General features: G+C 45.7%; 1 protein-coding gene across 1 annotated transcript; it reads right to left on the bottom strand.

Moving 5' to 3' along the window:
* Positions 1-9,448: 9,448 nt before the first annotated feature.
* On the bottom strand, positions 9,449-23,010 carry LOC307240646 (uncharacterized protein; the record flags this gene model as incomplete). The annotated part of the gene is made up of 6 exons (XM_080014485.1): positions 9,449-9,597; positions 10,025-10,098; positions 13,556-13,637; positions 20,308-20,724; positions 21,920-22,070; positions 22,669-23,010. The coding sequence occupies 6 exons, from the start codon at positions 23,008-23,010 to the stop codon at positions 9,449-9,451; spliced, it is 1,215 nt and encodes a 404-aa protein (XP_079870611.1).
* Positions 23,011-23,848: the final 838 nt, after the last annotated feature.

Here is a 23,848-nt window from a genome sequence, read left to right as displayed (position 1 = left end):
TGGGGGTTGCTCCACAGCCCTCTGGCTTCTCTGGGGGCCCGTGGGTCTTCTGTGGCCGCAGGGCAGGGCGTTCTGGGCTTTCCTGCAGCCGTAGGCTATCTACAAGACTGCAGAGCTTGGTGGGCTTCGGGGCCCTTTCCACTGCTTGGAGGCGACATAATACCGACCAGTACCAATAGGGACAAGTCATGTACACTCACTGGTGGTCATCTTACACGCACGCACGCGTGTAAGGTAAAAAAAAACCAATATGTTTCATACATGTAGGAAACAAACGACAATAAATAGATGTCAAATAAAATGACAGTCATGAGATTATATTATATATTGCAATATTATAGCAGGTACATGCAGGGGGGGGTCCGAGCACCTTCTAATCAGGCACGCTTTTTAATTTTTAATTTTAAATTGACTAATGTCGAGGTAGCGGATTGTTTGAGTAAGATGTATTCATGAGGAGAACCTCATGAACCTCGCACTAGGCACACCTGCGTTGTGCGCAGAGCAGCTCCGCTGTGCTGCTCCGTTTGCCGAGAGCGGCAAAATGCTGAGAACCAGAGCTGGGGGTCCATGTGATTTTTCTTTTCTTTTTTTAACACTTGCCCTTCAAAGCCTCTGTACGGGACTGTAGAGGGAAAGTGAGACCCGATAACCACTCCCTCCACCGCCCCCTCTCCACCTTACTGCGCTCCATTTTCAAACACGGTAAACTGCACCTACACCGTTTCAATTCAGATTTTTCCTCATGGGTAGAAAATAAAAAAACGGCTGTTATCAATGTCAATTGCAATTGATGGAGTCGATCACTGATAGACAATTTAATTGTAAATCGGTCCAAGCTGAGAGGCCACGTGCCGAATTTGCAGGCTACAACTCCATTCTAGGGGAAACACTGCATATATAACCACAACATACAGAACATAAATACATTCGTAAGTACGTGTGTCACAATTCCGATACAAAATCGAGGATATATCGAAATTAGTATTTAATTTTGAAATCACAAGCAGGTTCGCAATTCTCCCCATATTTTTGTGGGTTATATTGTCCGACATGGTCGCCATATTGGGGTGGTCAAGATCCGCTGGAAAACAGATGCAGTGTGCGATGGGCGTTGTCTATTGCGACTCGCCCGGCTCCCAACCAACTTTCATGAAATTTGTCTTGGATTTGGGACAGCTGCGGTCAGCTCACTGTACCCGCCCACCTGGCAGGAGGGCTGCAGGAACGATATGTGAATAGAATTCTAATGTTACAAAAAAATAACAATAAAGTTGAAGTTCATCCAGTTTGTTTCACAGTGAACGCACATTAGAGATAAATATTCGAGCGCACGAGCGCAAGAGGGAATGTCCTCTAATAGAGGTTCCCAACCACAGACATTTGCCGCTGGACCAGGAGAAGACGGGTGGGATTTTTTGAGGAGCGATCTGCTCCACTGCAGCGCAGCAGTGGGAAAAGGAGTAAATGACATACATCTTTAGTTTTTATTTGTTTTGTTCGGAGAAAAGATCGTCCTGATCAGAGCTGCAGGTAGTCATTTGCTTTATACTACCAAAGCTCCCCTCTGGCAAAAATAGCATCTATTTTTCTGCTGACTTCGGTGAGTTACCTATAAACTAGTCTAATAAGTAGCTTATTATTATTTTAAAGTCTAGTTTTGCTAACATATTTAATTGTTTACATGTGTTAATATTCTCAAATGTATTATTTTTTATATTCAAATCAAAGTTAAATGAGAAAAGTGTTTTTCTCTGTCTTTCTTTTCTTTTCTTTAAAATCAAGACTTGATAGCCTAACAGTGGCATAGCCATCAGAAAATTGTGACCTTCAATTTGAAGGTCAAATCGAATCGTGGATTTGGAGAATCCTGAGACCCCTATTCATAAAGGATAAAAGTTATCTCTTGGGTGGTGTTCAGTGATTTGATACAGAGGGGGACGAAGGAGTGCTTATAGTGGTTGAGCCTACAGCGGGGGACCCTGAAACATCTGGCTGACAGGAGGAGCTGGTTCTCAAGAGTGGAGGATATGTGTAGGGTCAGTTACATTACATAATTCTGTCCAAAGCAACATACAACTTATTCATAAAGTGGTTGAGGTAGCCACGCCAAGGCTCATCGGGAGCAGATAGTGGTTAAGTGTCCGGTCCCATCACATTTCAGACTCACAGAAAAAAGAATCTGTATGAAGCCAGATACCTTGATGTATTATTTTATAGTAGAAGGCAGAGGTAAACCTCTTTCTATACAACAAGGCTTTAATAAACACTCAATGATTTGACAAACTATAAATGTCAATACATTTTAATTCATATTGTGAATTTCTGTAGTGCTCATATAATTTTTATTTTTATTAAATGGGGAATCAACGACTGATGAAGCCATTCTATAATTATATGTCCTTCTGATATTTGTCCGGTCAACAGCTTGGTAGGAGGAAAGTTAAAAACTTACATGACTGAGGTTGTCTTGTCTCCTTCCAATCTCTATCACTGTCTTCCGTGTCAGTTTCAGAAGAGTGTGAAGAGAAGAGCTGCTCAGCAGCAGCTGGATCTGAGCTACTGGCTGCTTCTGACACTCCCCAGTCCTCTCCATCAGCTTCTGTTTCCATCTGTTCAGTTGAGGTGCAGGCTACAGCTTCTGCCTCTCTCTTCTCCTCACTTTGGCTTTGATGAAGCTGGGACCACTGAGCGCAATCTTCATCATGTTCAGTCTTCACAGGGAACTCCTCCTCTTCCTCTTTAATGTGTGGGGGCCCTGGCTCCTCCTGGCCCAGACTGGGGCTCCACTCCTGCTGCTCAGGGGGAAGCTCCTCTTTACAGACAGAGAGCTGCTGGAGCTCTGGAGGGAACGCTGCGATACAGACACAGGGAGGAAAACTAGGACAGTCAGTCAGACAGCCTGAGACTTCTGTAACATCTTTCATTCAGATGTTGTCTTCCAGAGAAGAGTTAGTAGATGGAGAAGCAGCATCCTTTGCTGCACAAGCTCTACTAGCAACCATAGATGTTGTGACAAGACCACATTTTATACTGGAAAACATTTGACATTTGATTTTTGTCTATTAATAAACAGATTGGATAGAGAAATTCACGTGATACATGTGAATACTCATATTGGCTAAATTTCATATCCACACCTGCAGATTCACAAAATCAAAGCCCCTTTCTCTTGCCTTGTTCAAAGTGTGCAAAAATATGTTGGTTTCAGTGAGCAATCAAATAGCTGGTATAACTTTAATGACTTTAATAACTTTAACCTTTCTAATAAATTATATGAAAATGGTATAATTTATGTGTAAACTACTCCCCCGGTGTCTCTTTCTACGACCTTCACTTGGCTTAGAACGTACAGCCCAACTCATACACACTTTTGAATTGTAAGATACGATGTGGTTAGGTGTATGACTGTAACCCTGTTTGCATTGAGTATGTTATACTTGTATGATTTGTATTTTGCATACTACATATAATCATATCATAGCTTATATTGCATCATTTATCATCACATTATATAACCTGTATCTGGTTAAACTGGCTCTTTACATTGCATTTTGCTCTTTTCCTTTTTAACACACAGAGGCATAGCACAGCGCCCACATACATTTTGCAACTGTATTTGTGTATCATATATTACCTTGCAGTCTAAATCATACCTTTAAAGATAACAAACATTAACCATGTGGATTTCTCCATCCAATCGGTTATCAACATTACACTTTGTTGTCACACAATAAAGAGAAGACAGTAATTGTGGTTTTACCACAACATCTATGGGATCTAGTGGAGCTCGAGCAGCAAAGGATGATGGGCACTTCACCTCCATCAGATTGACTGACGGTTTGATATTTATTAGCTATTAAATGATTATAAATGAAAGCATGTGGTATTTATATAAATCAAAGGTACCTGGTTCCAGACCTGCTCTGTGCAGCACAACTCGCGGACTCCGCGCAGCGTCCAGTAACTCGCGTTGGGCATTGTTCTCTTCTTGTAAACGAGAAACCTTCTCCTCGTATTCTGAGATGGTTTTTTCAAATAATCCCCAAATCTCCTCCGCGGCTGCAGCCAGAGGACGGCTGATGTCTGCCCTCAGGGTTTCTAACCTCCACATTTTAACACGACGACGCAAAGCGGCTGCGGGAACGAAAACAAGCGAATGAAACCAACTTCCGGAATTCCGGTGCGTCGCTGAATACGTTCCCCCGGAAACACGGACGACACGGTTCCAGTTCCGCTTCTTCTTTTTTGTTCATTTCATTATTTGGAGATTCCTTTGAACGCGTGAGAGACCCCACACATTGATCACGGCCAATTTGACTTTAAATTCAATTTAAATTTGGAAATGAATTGAGCTTTTTCTGTTTTATGATGTTCATTAAGTGCCTGGCACGAGGGCTGCGACACCTTTGTGACATCTTTCATCACATGTGTATTGTGACATGGATCCTGTGTCACAAATACGAGCTTCATGGGCGGTGTTCACCGTGCTGTGTAAAAGAAGAGAGTTCCACTATCGACCGCGTGATGTCTCTCCAGAATTTATGCAGAATTTAATAATGATTCTTCACTTCAGAACTGAGAAAATATTATTTTTAGAGAATTCACAATTCTCTGACAGGAAGGAGGAATTTCCCCGACAGCAGGTCGACATGGAAGCAAATCTACGCCAAAGTTAAATACAAATCAAACAAAGGAATTAAGTGAAAACCAATGCATATTAGCACACCGGTCAGCCACAATGTTAAAACCACCACTAATAACACTAATACTGTGTAGTTCCCCTCGTGCCCCCAAAACAGCTGTGACGTGGAGGCAGTGACTCCACCAGACTCTGAAGGTGTCCTGTGGTATCTGGCGCCAAGACGTTAGTAGCAGATCCTTTAAGCAGCAGATCCAGATCCTTTAAGGCCCCACCTCGGCCCCCATGTATCAGGCTTGTTGTTCCAGCACATCCCACAGATGCACCATCAGATCGGACACTAACCCCACCCATCCACATGATGTAGAAGAAAATGTGATTCATCAGACCTCCACCTTCTTCCGTTGCTCCATGGTCCAGTTGTGACACTCACGTGTCCATTGTAGGTGCTTTCAGGGGTGGACAGGGGTCAGCATGGACACTGTGAGCTCCCATACGCAGCAAGCTGCCATGCACCGTGTGTTCTACACCTTTCTATCATAGCACCATTCACTGTTTCAACACTTTGTGCTACAGTAGTTCTTCTGTGGCATCGAACCAGACGGACGAGACTTCACTCCCCACGTGCATCAATGAGCCTTGGGCCCCGTGACCCTGTGGCCGGTTCAGCGCTCGTCCTTCCTTGGACACCTTTGGTAGTAACCACTGCACAGCGGGAACAGCCACAAGACCTGTGCTTGTGGAGATGCTCTGACCCAGTCGTCCAGCATCACAATGTGCTCCTTGTCAAAGTGGCTCAGATCCTTACGCTGCTTCAACACATCAACAACTCACTCTCCACTTCCCGCCTAATAAAAGAATGCTATATTCTTTATTCTATAAGTATTCGACTTACTGTATTACGTTTTAGGAGTCAGTTAGTTGGTCTTTTAGAAATATATTTTTTCCTAGGACATATTGTGTGTTATCACCGCATTACATTGCATTACATTTTACTGCATATATGTATGAAAGTATGTATATGTATGTATGTGACGAATAAACCTCTTGAATCTCTTGAATCTCTCTTGAATCTTGAATCTTTTACATTCTTCTGGGCCAAATTAAACCTCAATGTCCACTCCTTCCCTTGTCAGACACTCTTTGGCCATCCTATCTGCTCCCTCATTGCCCTCAACTCCTACATGAGATTGAACCCATAATAACCCCACGCTATGCCCCCGTCGTCTGACCTCTGTGTTTGGTCTCGCACTAGCACCTCCTTCCTCCAGAGCCGCCAGCCCTGCGGCTGAATCGGAGCACAGGGCGGCTTCTCTGGGACCCACTTCCTCAACCCAACACTAGAGCAATTAGTTGGGCTGGGTATACTGATACATCCCATCTGACGGTCATCTCCCCTGGTAGATCTGGATTTGAGGAACGCACATGCCAAACCCTACTCTTCCATGAACAGGGTCTCTAGATCCATCAATATGGACCTGAATATGAGAAGCCCACTTCTGCTTCTAATGTTTACCTACTGTACTACTGATGCTGGATCTCCAGCATCTTCCTTCTAGCAATATTTCTAGTAAACTTAAATCTATATTGGGCTCAGGCCATAACCATCGGCGTACTACTGGCCAGCAAGTACAGGCCCCCACATCTACACTCTACACCTCCTTTCTGAATTTACAAAACTGCCCCTCTTTACCTGAAAACCTCAAACTTCCAATTTAGCATCCTCCCACGTACACCTGCATCATATAATTCTATGACAAGTCCTTATTTCCATAGTGAATCATATGGTTTTTTCGATATTAGGAAAGACACTAACCACTGCCTACTTATTCTTAAGAGCCTTCCTCACTTCCATGCACAACATTAAATCTGAATCCATTGTAGATTGTCCTCATCTGAACCCACTCTGAACTGGAGAAAAATATCCTTTATTTTCCAGCATAGTAAGGAGCCCGTGAGTGACCATTCTTTCCATTACCTTGCACATAAAAGCCGTAAGTGCAATAGGATGATATGATCCGGGACGGTCAGCTGCCCTCCCTGGTTTCAATATCGGAACCACTACAGCCTGTTTCCATTCAGCCGGAAGTTTCCCAAGTTCCCACAGTGTATTTATCATTGACAACATCTCCTCTAATAACAGATCTTCCATAGCCCAATCCATCCATTCCAGGGGTAGTATTCCTTCCTGATTTAATTGCTTGCTTCAACTCATATGTAGTAAAAAATAAATTTCAATAAAAAAATGGCTACATCACAACTTGTGTTTTTCTCTCATGACCGTCAGGTTTTCGTTTTAAGAAGCTTTCCTCCCCAATGTAACTTGAACTTTGCTCGGCTTGAAAAGCTTAAGCACACAAATTTGCTTTCCCACCACTACTTGACAAGTCAGCCGCCCTTCTTACTGAATCGCAAAATTATCTGTTCCACTCATCCAAGCTACTCTCTCTATTGACCTCTCCCATAGCTACTGCACACTGCTCTTGAAAACTCTCCCAGTTAGCCTGAGAGAAATCCATTCTACTTGAACCAATGACCAACTTCTCTCTCAAATCTCTACCGAACCGACTTAGAAAAGGGAAATGATCACTCCCTATCGTATACCTGTCCGACAGATCCCACTCTCCACATCTTGCCAACTCAGCTGATGCAAAAGCTGATTCCCCCGCCCTTCCCTTCCATCCGTTCCTCCCCCCTTTGCCTGATCTGAAACCTTTTTCGCAGCTTCAGCACGAGGAACCTCCTTGTTACTTCCTCTACACAGCTGCCCCCTCACGGCACATGCTGATCACATGCCCCCCCCCCACAGCTTCCGCATTTGGCCCCTGTTTCCTCACACTTGGCGAGCACATGTTCACCTCCACCTTTTACACATCTTTGTAATCCCAGACACGCTGCTGCTAAGTGCCCATATCGCTGACATGTATAACGACCTAGAGGAGGTGTCCTGTCGGGTGGGACTTTATAAGCCAAATATCCTAATGTTACTCTCTCAGACAAAAGCTCTTCTTGGAATGATAGAAACACGGTCATGGTCTCTTCCATGTTCATTTCAGGGAGGCTCCATAGATCACTCTTTCCACTCCAGGTTTGCGCCCTGGGACAAATGCTTCCACTCCTTTTCGCCTTTAGTTAAATGGCTCTGGCTGACTGAGCAGCAGATCGACAGAACACAAGCGTTTGCCGTCTGCCAGGGTTTCAGCACGGAGGATTTCTCCCATCCCTACATTCAAAAGCCTTGGTCCACTCAATGGGGTTGAAGGATTTGAAACCTGATTGACCCTCTATGAGTTGGAATATTACCTTGTACTCCTCACCCTGTCTCTCCTCACTCCTCCTTATAACATTTCTTTTACTTCCTCACTCCTCACTTCCCTTCCCTCTCTCTCCTGTGACGGGCGGCCTTCTTCCCAACCGGAAGGTCCTGCTCCACCATTGTCCCGGAGCTTCTGCTCAAATCCCAAACTCCCAGAAAACAGCGTCAAACCCGGAAGTAAACAACAAAGGCGCGGGAAAGCGTGACCCACTTCCGGGTCAAAGAGCGCTGCTGCTGTAGAACGGCAGCGCCCCCTGTGGAGGGAAATGTCAACATAATGAATGTGAAGGGAAGGTGCCTGTGCGTGTGTTGCAGCTTCCACCTTCTATTGGTTTCTATGGAAGTCTGATGGTGATGAATCCAAACAAAACTTCAACTCATATGACCTTTTCACAGACACCTCGTTGTATTGTTGGAATATTTTTATTTGACTGTATCGAACCAATTCAGAATCAACTGAATGAAAAGTTGCAGTTGATAGAAAGATTGACGACGTCAATTCCTTCTCACTTTATTCAGTTGGTTAAATACAAATATTTCTCATGTGAAGTAGTTTTTCAATGAAAATGTCAATAAAAATAAAAAAACAAATGAGTGACTTGGACTCCAACGGTGTTTTACTACAAGACATAATCAGCACGCCTCATTGAGAGGCCTGAGAACAAATGACATCTCTTTAAAAAAACACAACACAACACAACACAATACAATACAGTGCAATACAGCTCTTATATCCCAGTTGGTCTCATGTCATACTCTCTGTTTATGTTCATATGTACTCAAGAGAATAATAGAGGGCACATACACACCGGACTGGTGTGCGTGTGCGTGTGCGTGTGTGTGTGTGTGGATATGTTGGTGGATTTGATTCTAGAAAATGACGCATACAGATCATCCTGATGCCCAGGGTCCTCCCCAGGTGGGTCCTCTAGTGACTTCACCATCTCCCTGCTCCTCCTGCTGCTCAGTTCCATTTTCACACATTAATAAGTCTTCCACAATGGTTGACTTTTCTGGTCTCGAGACCATTTGTAAGGTTTATTGTGGGCCTATATATCACTTTTTCCCTCATTTTTATATTTGTATTATATTGTTTGGTAATTTGTTTATTAATATTATTATTACTATTAATAATAATTGATGTGAGCTGCTAGGGCATTGCAATTTCAATCAATATCGATCTATCTATCGATTTCCTTTCTCTCTTATGTGGTTCTACTTTTATTTTAGTTTTTTGTTGTATTCTCTCCTTTGACCTTTTCATATGTGTCTGTGGCTATAGGGTTTCATAAACAAACTCTGTAGAAACACATTCCTCAATGAAGATACTCACAGTACTCTTTATCTATGCTTTTTTAAATAAAGCTGTACAGTTTGTGCAGGAATGTACAAATGTTCAGTATAAAGTGTAAGAGTTTGTGCAATGAGCACGGACAAAGTCCAGAATGAAGAATGTGCGTTAATGTAACACATTAACGTACAGTACTCATTCAATTGAAGGCGTACAGGCCCGTGTAGTATCTATGGGGCGCTGAGGGTCCATTTGACGAGGGGTCCTGGTCCTTGTTGATGAGGCCAGTTGCAGACGGGAAGACACTGTTGTTGTGGCGAGAGGTTTGGGCCTTGTTGGAGCAGCATCCTGCCGAAGGGAAGTGTTTCACGCAGTTTGTGGTCGGGGTGGGAGGGGTCAGCCACCATCTTACCTGCACGCCTCAGGGTCCTGGAGACCTACAGGTCCTGGAGGCGTACAGGTCCTGGAGGCCTACAGGTCCTGCGGCAGGAAGTTCATCCTCTGCTGGACTTTCTTGATGATGGAGCTGATGTTAAGCTCCCACTTGTGGTCCTGGGAGATGATGGTTCCCAGGAAGCGGCAGGACTCCACAGAGTCAACTGGGGAGTCACACAGGGTGATGGGGGTGATGAGGGGGATGGGGGTGAGTGGTGCAGCGTTCTTCCTGAGGTCCACAACCATCTTCACTGTCTTCACAGCGTGAGCTCCAGGTTGTTCTGGCTGCACCAAGTCAACAGATGGTCAAGCTCTCTCCTGTAGGTGGACTCATCCCCACCAGAGATGAGCCCAATGAGGGTGGTGTCATCCGCAAATTTCCAGAGCTTGACAGACTGGTGGCTGAAGGTGAAGCTGTTGGTGTACAGGGAGAAGAGCAGAGGAGAAAGAACGCAGCCTTGAGCGGAACCGGTGCTGATGGTCCGGGAGTCAGAGACGTGTTTTCCCAGCTTCACGTGCTGCTTCCTGTCAGACAGAAAGTCCATGATCCACCTGCAGGTGGAGTCAGGCACGCTCAGCTGGGAGAGCTTGTCCTGCAGAAGAGCCGGGATGATTGTGTTGAAGGCGGAGCTTAAATCCACAAACAGTATCCTGGCGTAGGTTCCTGAGGAGTCAATGTGCTTGACGATAAAGTGGAGGGCCAAGTTTAGTGCATCGTCTACAGGACTGTTGGCTCTGTAGGCAAACTGCAGGGGGTCCAGTAGAGGGTCTGTGATGGATTTGAGGTGGGAAAGCACAAGTCGTTCAAAAGACTTCATCACCACAGAGGTCAGGGCGACAGGTCTGTAATCATTTAGTCCTGTGGTCCTTGAGTTCTTTGGGACTGGGCTGATGGTGGAGAATTTTAAAGCAGGCTGGTACATGACATGTCTCTAGTGAGGTGTTGAAAATGTCTGAACACCAGGGACAACTGATCAACACAGTGCTTCAGGGTGGATGGAGAGACAGAGTCTGGTCCGGCTGCTTTGTGAGGGTTCTGCCTCTTGAAGAGCCTGTTGATGTCCCTCTCCAGGACTGTTCCATTGTCTTTCATAGCGACAGTAGAAGTTGTTCAGGTCGTTGGCCAAGCATGAGTTGTTCATGGAGTGAGACGTTTCTGGTTTGAGGTTAGAGATTTGTCTGATGAGAGGCTCTTTTATTTATTTTATTTTTTTTACACACACACACACACACACACACACACACACACACACACACACACACACACACACACACACACACACACACACACACACACACACACACACACACACACACACACACACACACACACTTCCTCCTTTTATTCTTCTGTTTGAACTCAGCCATGTTGAGCGTGTCCTGTTAATAATTTGCTCTCTTTGCTGAACTTAAGGTACCATCAGTGAAACAGGAGCTTACAGAACTGAGCAGTACAATACACCTGGAGAGATTTAGAAATGTTCTGAGGGACAAGATTGGGAAATTTGAAAATATGTGGGACCCTTTATTTTCTATGTTGATAGAGTCTGTGAACGATCTTAATAATAAATTCCCCGTCCGCAGCTTGGCAGCGCTCGTCGGGAGGGTGAGGGGTGGGAAGGGAGCGACTAGTAAATCCATCAGTACTACTCAGGGCTTGCTCAAGACATTGACTGGTAAAAGTATGTTTTCTTAACTATTTGTACAGTATACTTTTACTTCAGTAGCGATGTCAACATGGTACTTGAGAGTCAGAGTATGAGTACTCTTTCAGTTAAACCTCAGTCTAGCGCCCTCCCCTTGCTCCCTGACCCTCCACCCTCCGCCCGCCATTAACTCCACAAACTGCTTCATCGCTTCTTCTATCTTGTCTTGTTCACCTCAACCGAGCGATACATTCATTAGTGCAAACTAGTTGTTTAAAAAAAAAAAAAATTAATTTAATTTAGACTTTAACCCATATAAGCTTGACATAAATACACTGAAGGACGTGTTAAGGAGATTCGTCTGTCACTCATACACCCTCCCACCCCCCCCCAAAAAAAATCATCAGACCTGGACGATTCACACAAGTCACCCAAATTGAGGTGAAAAAAGCGACATTCGCAGGAGAGTCAATTGCATCCCTGAAAACAGAAGCAGTGAAACTGTCAATGTCTGCAAAATACAATGTTTCTTCTCAATAAAAACATTCAACATAAATTGTTCCAAAAATATTCAAGTATTAGAATGACATTGATTTACGAAGACAATTTAGCAATTAAACAATCAGGAATTTACAATAACACTTCACAAATAGTAATAATAGTTTCTACATTTAAAACAAATGCGTTCACACAGTGTCTGACATTTTGTTGAAAGAACAGTATTTCAGGCTGTAAGCAGTGAAGGATCGAGCAAATGTTCCTTTGAAGGAAAACACAAAGCAGAGCAGGAGCAAAGAGAGAAGAGTTGTAAACTAATCCCCTGGTGCCAGCACCTCAGCTGACCCCTCTCTGTGACACTTGGATCTCTAGTGTCCATGTTACAATCACATCAACACACAACAGCTTTTACCTTCTAGGGAAGGATTCCATTGTAAAACAACTTCAATCTTAGGATGGAACTAATATTCAACAGCACAAAGAACACAAGGCAGGGTTGAATTCAGTTTGGATGAAATGTTTCTTCAGCTGTGAGGACCTGGTGGAACTCTTGGACAGTGCTACCGTCTGTCTCCTGTGTTACTACGCTGATGTACTTTGAGTTGACACTTTGCACTTCACACAGGGAGAACAGAGAGACACACGACTCCCCCACATGCTCTGTGGAGGGTGTGGGAAAAAATAAAACAAAAAGGAAACTGTCCATCGTCTCAGTCTCAGGTTTTGGTTTGGTACTCGACAGACTGGAAGACAAAACTATCATTGACTTGGTCAGTTCAGCCTTTTTGAAGCGAGGTGGTTGGAGTGCTGCAAAACATGCCATTCCATTTATAAAAATGAAGAACTGATGTCATCCCGTCCTGTTATCCAGTTTTAACATTCCACACGCTCTTTGGGAAGTTCCTCTAATGGTGCTTTATGTGAAGAGGCGCTCAGTGCAGCTCTCAGGCAGGGACTTGGCTGCTCTCTCCTGGTACCAGTAGCTCAGGTGGAAACAGTCTGTGTAGTGGTTCAGTCTCTCATTTGTGAATAAGATGATGTTTATAGAGATGACGATTAGAACTAAAGGTCTTCCCACACTGTTCAGTCATACAGTCTCGTTCTCAGTGTGAAATCGCTGATGTGTTTCGAGATAATTGAGGCGACTAAATCTTTTCCCACACTGTTCACAGGGAAAAGGTTTCTCTCCTGTGTGCGTATGGTGATGTTGTTTGAGATGGGTTGATTTACTGAATCTCTTCCCACACAGCTCACATGGGTATGGTTTCTCCCCTGTGTGAATGCGCTGATGTTTCTTGAGATTATCACGGTCATTAAAGCTCTTCCCACACTGTTCACAGTGGTATGGTTTCTCTCCTGTGTGTGTACGCTGATGTCGTTTGAGATGGGTCGATTTACTGAATCCTCTCCCACATTGTTCACAGGGGTGAGGTTTCTCTCTTGTGTGAATGCGCTGATGTTTCTTGAGATTACCGCTGTTGTTAAAGGGCTTCCCACATTGTTCACAGGGATACGGTTTCTCTCCGGTGTGTGTACGCTGATGTACTTTCCATTCGCTCTGTGTTGTGAAACTCTTCACGCACTGTTCACAGGGGTAGGGTTTCTCTCCTGTGTGCCTACGCTCATGTACTTTTAAATTACCCCTTGTCATGAAGGTCTTTGCACACTGTTTACAGGGGTAGGGTTTCTCACCTGTGTGACTACGCTGATGTACTTTTAAATCACACCTTGACCTAATGCACTTCCCACACAGTTCACATTCGTATAGTTTTTTTCTTCTGTCGGTAGAATGGCGTTTTCTGTGATAACCTAAGAGAGGGAAGGAAAGAAAAAAGGGAATTATAAAACAAGTCTGAAGACACTGAAAAGGAGGGTTAATTTCTAATAATGACCGACTGGCTGCATTATGCCACATCCCACTTACTGATTTGATATTATTTAATTACACACATATACTTAGTGTAATTTCAAGTAGTATACCTAGCACAGCGGTGCGCTCGGGCCACTGCATAGCTTTCGCTGTTTGGCTTCCGTGAAGAAAAATAGTCCACAATAGTGTAGTTACATTGCAATTGCAACTACATAGCAAACTATTTGCCCGACAAGCAATATATCCCAACCTATTGACCGTTCATGTCAAATAGACGATTAAATAACATTTACTTGAAGAGATATACAATACTGACGTATTGTTTTAGATTTAGGAGGTATAATGGGAACTCTAATTTGCGTAACATAAGATGTATTTTATTGTCCTGAAGGAAATTTGTCTTCAAAAAGTCAAAATTACATGTGAAATACAATCAACCACATATATAACCACAACCTACACAACATGAATACATTCATATGGGATAGAAGTTCTCTTAGGTGGTGTTCAGTGTTTTGATGTACGGGGGGGCGGGACGACAAAGGAGTGCTTATAGTGGTTGAGTCTACACCTGGGGACCCTGAAACGTCTGCCTGACGGGAGGAGCTGGTACTCAGGGTGGAGGATGTGTAGGGTCCAAAATTATTTTCTGTGACTGATAAAAACAACCTGAAGGGTGGGTTGTTGCCTGACTCCCAAAATCTTCATGGCTCTCTGCGTGTAACCATAATAATAAAAAATTGATTGATTTTAAATGTTTTGGCTAATGTTAGCGGATCAATTCACATATGACGAATAATAAAGTTTTGAGTTATAAATTACGTTAAACTTCAACCTCAAATGGCAGAAAACACTTCCAACAATTAAAAAAAATTCACCACATGGAAATAAAACATGGTTGTCAATTTACCACGTTCATTTTGTTGATTAATCATGAAAAAAATAACGCTGTGGGAGTCTCCACCCACCCAAGTGGTTTAGGGAGGCAGGCAGAATCTTTCTAGCACTGTGGCCCTGACATTGCATGAGCTTTTATTAAAGATAGAAACAGAAAGGCTTGCTGGCCAAAACACTAAACAATAATAGAAATCAGTCAGGGCGCAGGAGGAATGACGGCTTCACTCGCTTCAGGCTGGCTGACGAGCCCCGTACACAATTGCTCTTTCCAAGACAAACATTAAGAAAGCTCCCTGCCCCGAATCAGACTAATCAGTGGCGCTTGTTCACCAATTCAACCGATTCGGGACAGCTGTGCAGCTATAGGAAGGAAGCTGCGGTGGCGTCTACAGCCACGACTTGACCACGCCCCTTGGTCCACTACGAGAAGTGAGGGTTAAACAGCACTGGCTTCCCACAGAGAGATGACTTTACCTTCACAAATGCCTGCTGGCACTTCTCTGACCAGTGGACCGGATCTGGAGCACCCTTTCGAGTTAAGTTGGACAAGGGGCTGGTTAGCTCCAAAATGTCGGGTACGAACCTCCTATAGTAGCCAGCCAACCAGCCAGCCCCAAGAACTGCTTCACCTACTTCTTGGTCTTGGGTCGAGGCGACCACAGCGGTTTTATCAAGCTGGGGTCAGACCAGGCCTTCACCCAAGTGTTACCCCAAATACTGTACCTCCCTTCGTCCGACAGCACACTTCTTTGGGTTGATTGTGAGCCCTGCCCACCACAGGGACTCAAGCACTGTGCCTACGTGCTGCATATTCTGCCCCCAGGTGTCGCTGTAAATGAATAGGTCATCTAAGTAGACCGCAGTCCATGAGTCTCTGAAAGGTGGCTTGGGCACTGAACAACTCAAACGGAAATGTGTGAAAGTGGTACAACCCGAACAGAGTGGAGAATGCCAGGTTTTCCTTTGACTCCTGAGCCAAGGGAATCTGCCAGTAGCCCTTGGTTTGATTCAGTGTTGTGAAAAAACGAGGCGTACTTAACCGGTCGAGAAGTTCATTGACTTGGGGCATCGGGTAGACGTTGAACTTTAACACCATGTTCACCTGTTACTGAGGCCTAGCAGGGAGGAAAAAACATCAGAGAAGTGACACTGAAGCGCGGCCACATCCGCGCTCTGGTCTGGAGAGAGATGGTTACGAAACAGGGCCGCAGTACGATCGGCCACCTTTGGAACCGCCGGCCTAAACTCATAACGCTCAATAACTGCCGTGGCCAGAGCCACAGATGCCCACTCCCTACATTCTTTTAAGAGGTTCAGAGAGTAAATCTGCCTCACCCCTTGCCTGTCAGACCGTTCAACCTGAAATTACATCTTCAATCCGCCGTGTGACCACAAAGGGTCCTTGCCACTGTGCAAATTCTCCCTTGACAGCTGCTCTAGTGCGTGTAACTTTGCTCTCAGGTCCATCACATTCTGTAGGCCCTTCCTCTCAGTTTTCATTAAATTAGGTCTAGCACGCCCCGGGGTCTCCAGCCGAAAAAAGGAGCTCAAATGGAGAAAATCCTGTGAAGGCCTGTGGAACGGCCAACCTGGTGTCCCAATTACAGCTATCGTCGTGAACAAACTTCCAATCATGGTAAACGCTGCTCCCAGCAAGCACTGTGGTCTAATGGCCCGATGAGGTCTATACCGAATCTTTCAAACGGGACCTAGACTAGTGGGAGGGGTATCAATGGCACTCTTGGTGTCGCTGCCGGGTTGACAGATTGGCACTCAGGACATGCACCGCACCAGGGGTATATCTACCCAAATGTCCGGCCAATAAAAGCAGGCCATTATTCACCATAGTGTGTTATCATGCCTGAGGTGAGCGTCCATCGGGTTAAGGTGTTGCCTGGAAGAGCATTTCCCGGTCGCTCTTCGGGACCAACAACTGAGTCATTGCTTTCACTGACAGTGTTGCGGCTCACTCGATACAACCTGTCCCTAATCACAGAAAAGTACAGGTGGGTAAGTGCAGCCACTGGGCGCCATCGATTTTAATTACCCGCTCAAAGGCCAAGTGCAGGGTATCGTCCCGTGGCCTCTCCAACGCAAAATCGTCCATGGAGAGGGCCCAGGGGACTGGGGAAGATTCCCCCTTGGTATTCCTCTGCTCCCGGGCTCGTCAAGCCTGTCGCAACCCCTACGCTTCACCTTGCTCCATGCAACACTCACATCTCCCAACTGACTGTAAGCGCACTCCCCCAGTCTCTCTCATCAATGTGTCAAACCCTGGCCAATCCATGCCCAAAATCAGGGAGTGCAATAGGCGGGAACTAACCGCAGCCTTCACCATAAGCTTTTTACCCTTGTGATGAATTTCGAGCGGGACCATCATATACATGTGGATATCCCCATGCACGCAACTAATTTCCAACCCTGATGCCTACACAAAGCCCTTGGTCGAACCAAGCCTTGCTGGACCATCGTCTGCAAACAGCCTGAGTCCAGCAAAGCCTGATGTCTATCCCGTTGTAGCCTTAGCAGTACTTGGTAGGCTCCTTTCCGACTGGGGGAGGCCAAACCACCTGGCCTACTTCTTCATGGGGCAGTCCCCGTGGTTGGGACCGGGCTGCTTGCAGTGCCTGCACCCCTGAACAGCCCCCTGATTTCCCGTGGCAGCATCACCCTGGGAGCTTAGGGGGTACAGAGAGGGGGCAGCAAGGGAAGGGAAGACAGCATCCTGCAGCACCACAGGACCTGGCTGGTAGGCGTCCACCCTCAGCCAGGCCATGCGGGAAAGGGAAGGACTGTCTCGCGGCCCCCCATGAGCCTCGGACAATCTCCTCGAGTCCTCCTGACGGCTCTCTGTTGACAGCGGCGGGACGGCCATTGGACGCTCCCCCTCCACATGGCACACCTGCCTTGTGGAGACTGAGGTGGTGCTGTGGCAGCGCCTCCGGGCCCCTGCAGGCCCTCCAGGGACTGGGAATTTTACTGCCTAAGGGGGTCCAGGACTGCCTTGTCCTCCGGCAGCTCAGTGGAAGGAAGTCATGCTCATCTTCCAGCTCAGTTGGAGGCCTCCGCAGACAGCGGTTCGGCGCCCTTCCCCTCCTGAGTCCCTGTTCTGGCGCAGATCCCTCTCTGCAAGACAGACAACCATTAAGAAAGCTCCCTGCCCCGAATCCGACCAATCCGCGATTAGGGACAGCTGTGCAGCCACGGGAAGGAAGTTGCGCTGCTGCCTGCAGCCGTTGCTTAACCACGGCCCTTGGTCCACCACATATGTAATTAATACATTTCTCCCCGACCCCGTAAGTCACTGTACGTTGCACAATACCAACTTCAATGGAGGCCCTTCTTTTATTTTTAATAATTGTTATTTTATTCAAATATTGTTTATTTTGTTTACCTGCGCTGTCAGCATGCTGGGCATACAACACAGACTATTGTTCTATTGCATTCAGGAAAGAGTTAGTCTGCAAGTGGAGTTCTTCTCAACCTGCAATGAAACCGTTTATTCATTCTTTAATCATCAACAACTGCTGCAACAACTCTGTCATATGGATGACCTATAAGATGACCAGGGCACAGCTTTTTGTTCCACAAAACCACCACCGATCCCCCTCTTTGGAGAACCATCTTACCATGTTTCGGTCTTTAAACAACTAATCATCATTACTACTCCAAGAGGGGAGAATCACCACGGGTGAAACAAATAAACAGAACCAAACAACATAGATGGGAAAACATAAACCGTCCAGGAAACCCGCAATTGGGCATGTGGCCTCTTCCTGTCATACAAGTAATCTTCACTTAATGACCTACCTTGGACATATGACCAGCTCTCCGACCAGCCTGTATTGTACGCTGCGTCTCAGCGTCAAGCATCTCATCGCGCATCACCCTTTACATACTATCCATTATATACTATATACACTACATATACACCAGCCACGCCGCCTTACCGTGAAATAACACGGGACCTTGCTTATCGACCAATTCACTTAACGACCTGCTCCTAGGAACGGAACTCGGTCGTTAAGTGAGGAGAACCTGTAGTTATGGCAGTAAGAGGGATGAAAGGAGAGGGATGGTGTTGGGGTTGTTTTCAAAGCAGGTGCTGCTGGTGTGTGTGTTTGTGTCTGTGATGAGTCTGCCTATATGTGTGTTTGTGGGTGTGAAGTGTCCATCGGTGAGTGTACAGGACTTATCCCGATTGATTCTGGTGTATATGGTCTGGTCGGTATTATATCGTTGCGCTTCCAAGCAGCGGAAAAGGCCCCGAAGCCCCTGAGTCCCGCAACCCCCCCCATACCCCAGAGAAACCGGAAGCCCGCGGAGCAACACCCACGCTTGGCCTCGAGGAGCATAAACCAGTCCTAGAGAGCGAGGAGACCCCTGAGGCGCACACATACAACCCACCCCCACGCGTAGGCACAAGATGCACAGAGGCGCAGAACCTGGGCCCCGGACGCCAGGCCATACCATACCACCACCCGATCCAGCAGCAAGCCCCGAGCTCCCACCCACGTTGCTGATCACCAATCAAAATCAGAGTGACAATCAATGATTTTATTATATTATTAGGGTTGTCACTTTTCTCCAAATCCAAGATTCAATTTGACTTTAACATAATTATTTTTTTCAGCACTGATGGCTATGCCAATGTTTGACTATCAAGTTTTTATTTGTAAAGAAAAGCACTTCTTTGTCAATAAGTAACTTTTATTTTGAATATGAAAAATTTGAAATAAAAATTACAATATCTACACACCTACATGGTTAAGAACTTTAGCAAAAGTATTTTGAAAAATACACAATAAGTTACCTATTACACTACGTTTAATTAGTCAAGCAGAAGAAAATGTTTTATTGGCCAGGGGGGAACGCTGGTAGTAAAAGGAAAATAACTACCTGCCGCTCCAATCACAGCAATGGGAGGTAGATATATTAATCATAAGGGGGCAGAGGCTCAGGAAGTAGAACGGGTGGTCTAGTAATCAGCGGGTTGTCGGTTCGAACCCAAGCTCCTCCTGGTAGTGTGTCACTTTATGGCGCCCCCTGCTCCTAGATACGTCAGTTACTAGAATGGTAAAATGCAAAATATGCTAAATTAATTTTGTTGCCTCAGTACTTGTACTCTGTGCAAGGACAATTGGTTGAATCCAAATTAAATTGAATTCCGCTGCTCGAGAGCAGCATCTGAAAACATGTGTTCTCATCCCACTGTGGCATTCTAGGTGGCAAATGCCCCGCGGCCCGGCACGTTCCGTGAGCAGGTTGTGAGGAACCTCTGTAGAAAGGGACATTCTGTTGGTGATGGTAGGAAATATTTCCCCACTTTCAGCGCCACATTTTTGGAATTACTGGACATTCTGGTCAAAGGCCACACTCTCCCTTGTACACATAGTGAAACGCCGCATGAAACGGAGACGTCTCCAGCGAAGCGGACTTTTTACAACAGAATATTTCTCTGTGTGTGCCCTGTGCAAAGTATATTTTTTGTAATATTCAGATATTAGATACCGTGAGATTGTTTTTATAGTAGAAAGCAAAGGTAAACCTCTTTCTATACCACAAGTTTCAAATAAACACTAGTATTGTGAACGTCTGCAGTGCTCATATAATTTTGTTTATTTTTATTAAATGGGGAATCAAAAATTGATGAAGTTATTACCTGCTGCAGTCATCTGGTTATTATACTCATCTGGAAAATTATAAACATACCTGACTGAGGTTGTCTGGTCTCCTTCCAACCTCCATCACTGTCTTCCGTCTCAGGTTCTGAACGGTGTGAAGGGAACAGCTGCTCAGCACCAGCTGGTTGTAAAGCAGCAGCTGGATCTGAGCTACTGGCTGCTTCTGACACTCCCCAGTCCTCTCCATCAGCTTCTGTTTCCATCTGTTCAGTTGAGGTGCAGGCTACAGCTTCTGCCTCTCTCTTCTCCTCACTTTGGCTTTGATGAAGCCGGGACCACTGAGCGCAATCTTCATCATGTTCAGTCTTCACAGGGAACTCCTCCTCTTCCTCTTTAATGTGTGGGGGCCCTGGCTCCTCCTGGCCCAGACTGGGGCTCCACTCCTGCTGCTCAGGGGGAAGCTCCTCTTTACAGACAGAGAGCGGCTGGAGCTCTGGAGGCAACACTGAAACACAGAAGGATGTGTGAAACCTTATGAATGATGCATTCTACTACATACACTTTGTATTGAATTTTCTGATACTCTGATCGAATCAAAGTTTACAATAATATGCAATGTGGGATTTTGATAATAATTTCCCCGTGCTAGTTAACAAACTATTTGTCACGCGGAGGAAAGTTACTGCTAATTAAACGAAAAAAGTGAGATGGAAGCTGCTGGATCTTTGGTGGAGAGAATAAAACACATTAACAAGGTTCATAACTACACCAAAGAACCAACTGAAGCCTCCTCCGATGAGTCTCTTCCACATACACCAGTAAACAGCCCTCTGAAGAAACAAACCTGAATGAATCCACCTGACGCAGTCACCAAGGCTGCTCTGCTCGCTGCTGTTGTTGTTAACAAAATAAGTCAAAATCAACTCCGTAACTTCACCTTGTCAATCAGGCTTCATGAAAGGTAGACATACTCAGAGCTGCCAACCTGAGGAAATGATTGTGAGTACCACAACAGTGTAACAGGGAGTCACCATGGTGTTTGAGTGACTGCAGCTAAATGACTGCATCAGTTATTCACCCCGTAGCTCGTCTCGTAACGAGGATAATCACATCGCATGCGAGCTACTACGGCAAACGACATACTGAATACAAATGTATCTCGTTAGGATATACCGCTTGAAATGCATCATCTCGTAAAGTTACCGAACAGGTTTACCAACTAGAGATGCACCGACTGCAATTTTTTTTGGCCGCTTCGATTTCAGATGTTTTCAAAGTCTGACCTCAGATTCTGATTTCCAATCTGCTGTACATCAATGACAAATACATCATATGATCTAATCACGCTCACTTGATAGGACAGCTGCACATACGGACTACCTGCGGGATTTTCAGTTTAAAATTCCTTATCCTAAACAAATTAAAAGTTAATGTAAATATATTGCACAATTATTATCCCTGCAATCAACATTTGATATTTCTACCACATAAGTCTCCTTTATATTCATTTTTTAAATTCAGAACCTGAATCAGGTGCTCACATATTTTATGACTGAATTCTAGATTAAAGTTTGTTGTTTCAGTCTCTAAGATTTCACCAAATAAACAAGCTCTCCTTACTGCTTTCATTTCTTAAAATTGATTATTGAACAGTTAACAATAGTATTTATGTAAACATAAATGTTGACCTCTCAACAAACCTGTGTTCTTCCTGCTGCTTAGTGTTCTTTCAGACAGCTGTGTGGCCACCGTCCTTTTCCCCACAAAGCGCTCCGTCTGACATCCAACTTCTCTGGTGACTTTCTGCATGTTGTCACACTGGCACGCTGTCTCTCTGGTGGCTGGAAGGGACTGCGTTGTGAAAACAGATAACAGTTGAAATCACTTGTCAAATGAGTCAAACACACTGATGCATATAAACACAAGTCTGGACCTCCTGACCAGTAACACCGGGGTAAAAATGGATACCGAAGCACAGGCCGTGAGCTTTCCAACGGCTCCGAACAAACATCGCCTTTCCATTGCGGGGGGGGGGGGGGGGCGATAAAATGACAAGAAAATTCTAATCATGAACCTGCTGCGGGCACCTTCAGTCAGTGTCCATCTCTCTCCCTCCACCTTCTCCATCTTTCTCTCTCTCTCTCCCTCCCTCCCTGCCTGCCCACCCCGATCTCTTCATGATTCACTGTCATTGCTATCTACACTGATGCGCATAAAAGATCCGCCATCTTTAGTGGATTGGCAGCGTACATCCCTCTGGATTCGTTCAGGGAACGAGGCCAAAATGTAAATAACACAACCGTAACATGCACTAACGTTAGCTCCATGAATGTGATGCTAGGCTACAGGTGTAAAATGCCGTTGGGGGGCTGCCCCTCCTACAACATTAAGTTACTGTGGACTTCCGACTAGAATTACAACATAAACACACGTGGAAACGTACACTCACCGGTGGGCTCGTACCGCCGACGATGGCAGCAGGTGTCGGCGGGGCGGGAGGATGGAGGCCGGGGAGGGAGACAGTCGGTGCGGCCCCGTTCACCAGCAACAGCGGATTATCCGTGAATCCCAGTTGTCTCCGATGGAAGTTTGTAAAACTAGCCGGCGTAAAATGCTCACTGCAGAGGCGGGTGTTGGTGGTGATCCTCAGCTCTCCGCCGCCGTGGCACTTCACAAAATCGATCCACCTCTTCTTCAGCTCGTCGTTTTTGGGAAATTTAAAGAAGGCGACCGAGCTGTTCGGTAAATTCTGGCATCCGGGGAAGATGCATTTACGGGATGATGGTGCCATATTAGGTAGAGAGAAAACTGAAGCTGTCGCTCTTCTGCTTCTTCTTCTTCTGCTTCTTCTTCTGCTTCTTCTTCTCCTGCTTCTTCTTCTGCTTCTTCTTCTGCTTCTTCTTCTTCTGCTTCTTCTTCTGCTTCTTCTTCTTCTTCTTCTGCTTCTTCTTCTTCTTCTTCGAAGGGCCCGTTGCTTCCCCCACCGGTCATCCGAAGAACTGCATCGAACGAGGGCCGCCCTCCCGCAGAGTCCAGCGCGATGGAGAACATGAGTTACTGTTGTTGTTGTTGTTGCTTCACGATGTTCCGCGACGAGCCTCGGTTTCAGTGAACGCTCCGTTGGTCCAGCTCTGCTTGCGTGAGGCTGCTCTCCGTGGGATGGTTCCACGGCTCCTGGTTCCACAGATGCAGTCGACCCTGTCGACGTGATTATTTTGTCATCCTTTCATTTTTCCTTTTTCTTTTCCCTTGAGCAGCTTCACTCGTCACACGCGGAGCAGGGCAGTGACACACTCAACGCTGTACAAATCAAATCAGAGCGGCGTCGCACCGACCATCAAAGAATGTTTTCACAAACACACAGGGCACGTTTGACCTTCAGCTTGAACGAGATGATAACAAAGTCGCCACGTTGAAATGGAGGAGGCCGGACCACAGAGCGGAGAGGGCCTCCCGTCGTCACGCAGCGGGTTACCAAGGTCGACCACGAGGTCGAACGGTGTGGCGGCGGCGGGCGACACAGATCTGTCACCGAAACCTTTTAAAAGAATGGACCCCTGACCCCCCTCATGGCGACTTCCTTCTCCATTTCTCTCCTTTACTGCCACAGCTGTCACAGGAAGAGGCCC

Source organism: Zeus faber, assembly GCF_960531495.2.
Source record: "Zeus faber genome assembly, chromosome: 15".
Classification (NCBI taxonomy): Eukaryota; Metazoa; Chordata; class Actinopteri; order Zeiformes; family Zeidae; genus Zeus; species Zeus faber.
Note: the sequence above shows the minus strand (reverse complement) of the source record. Positions and strands in the feature narration are given on the sequence as shown.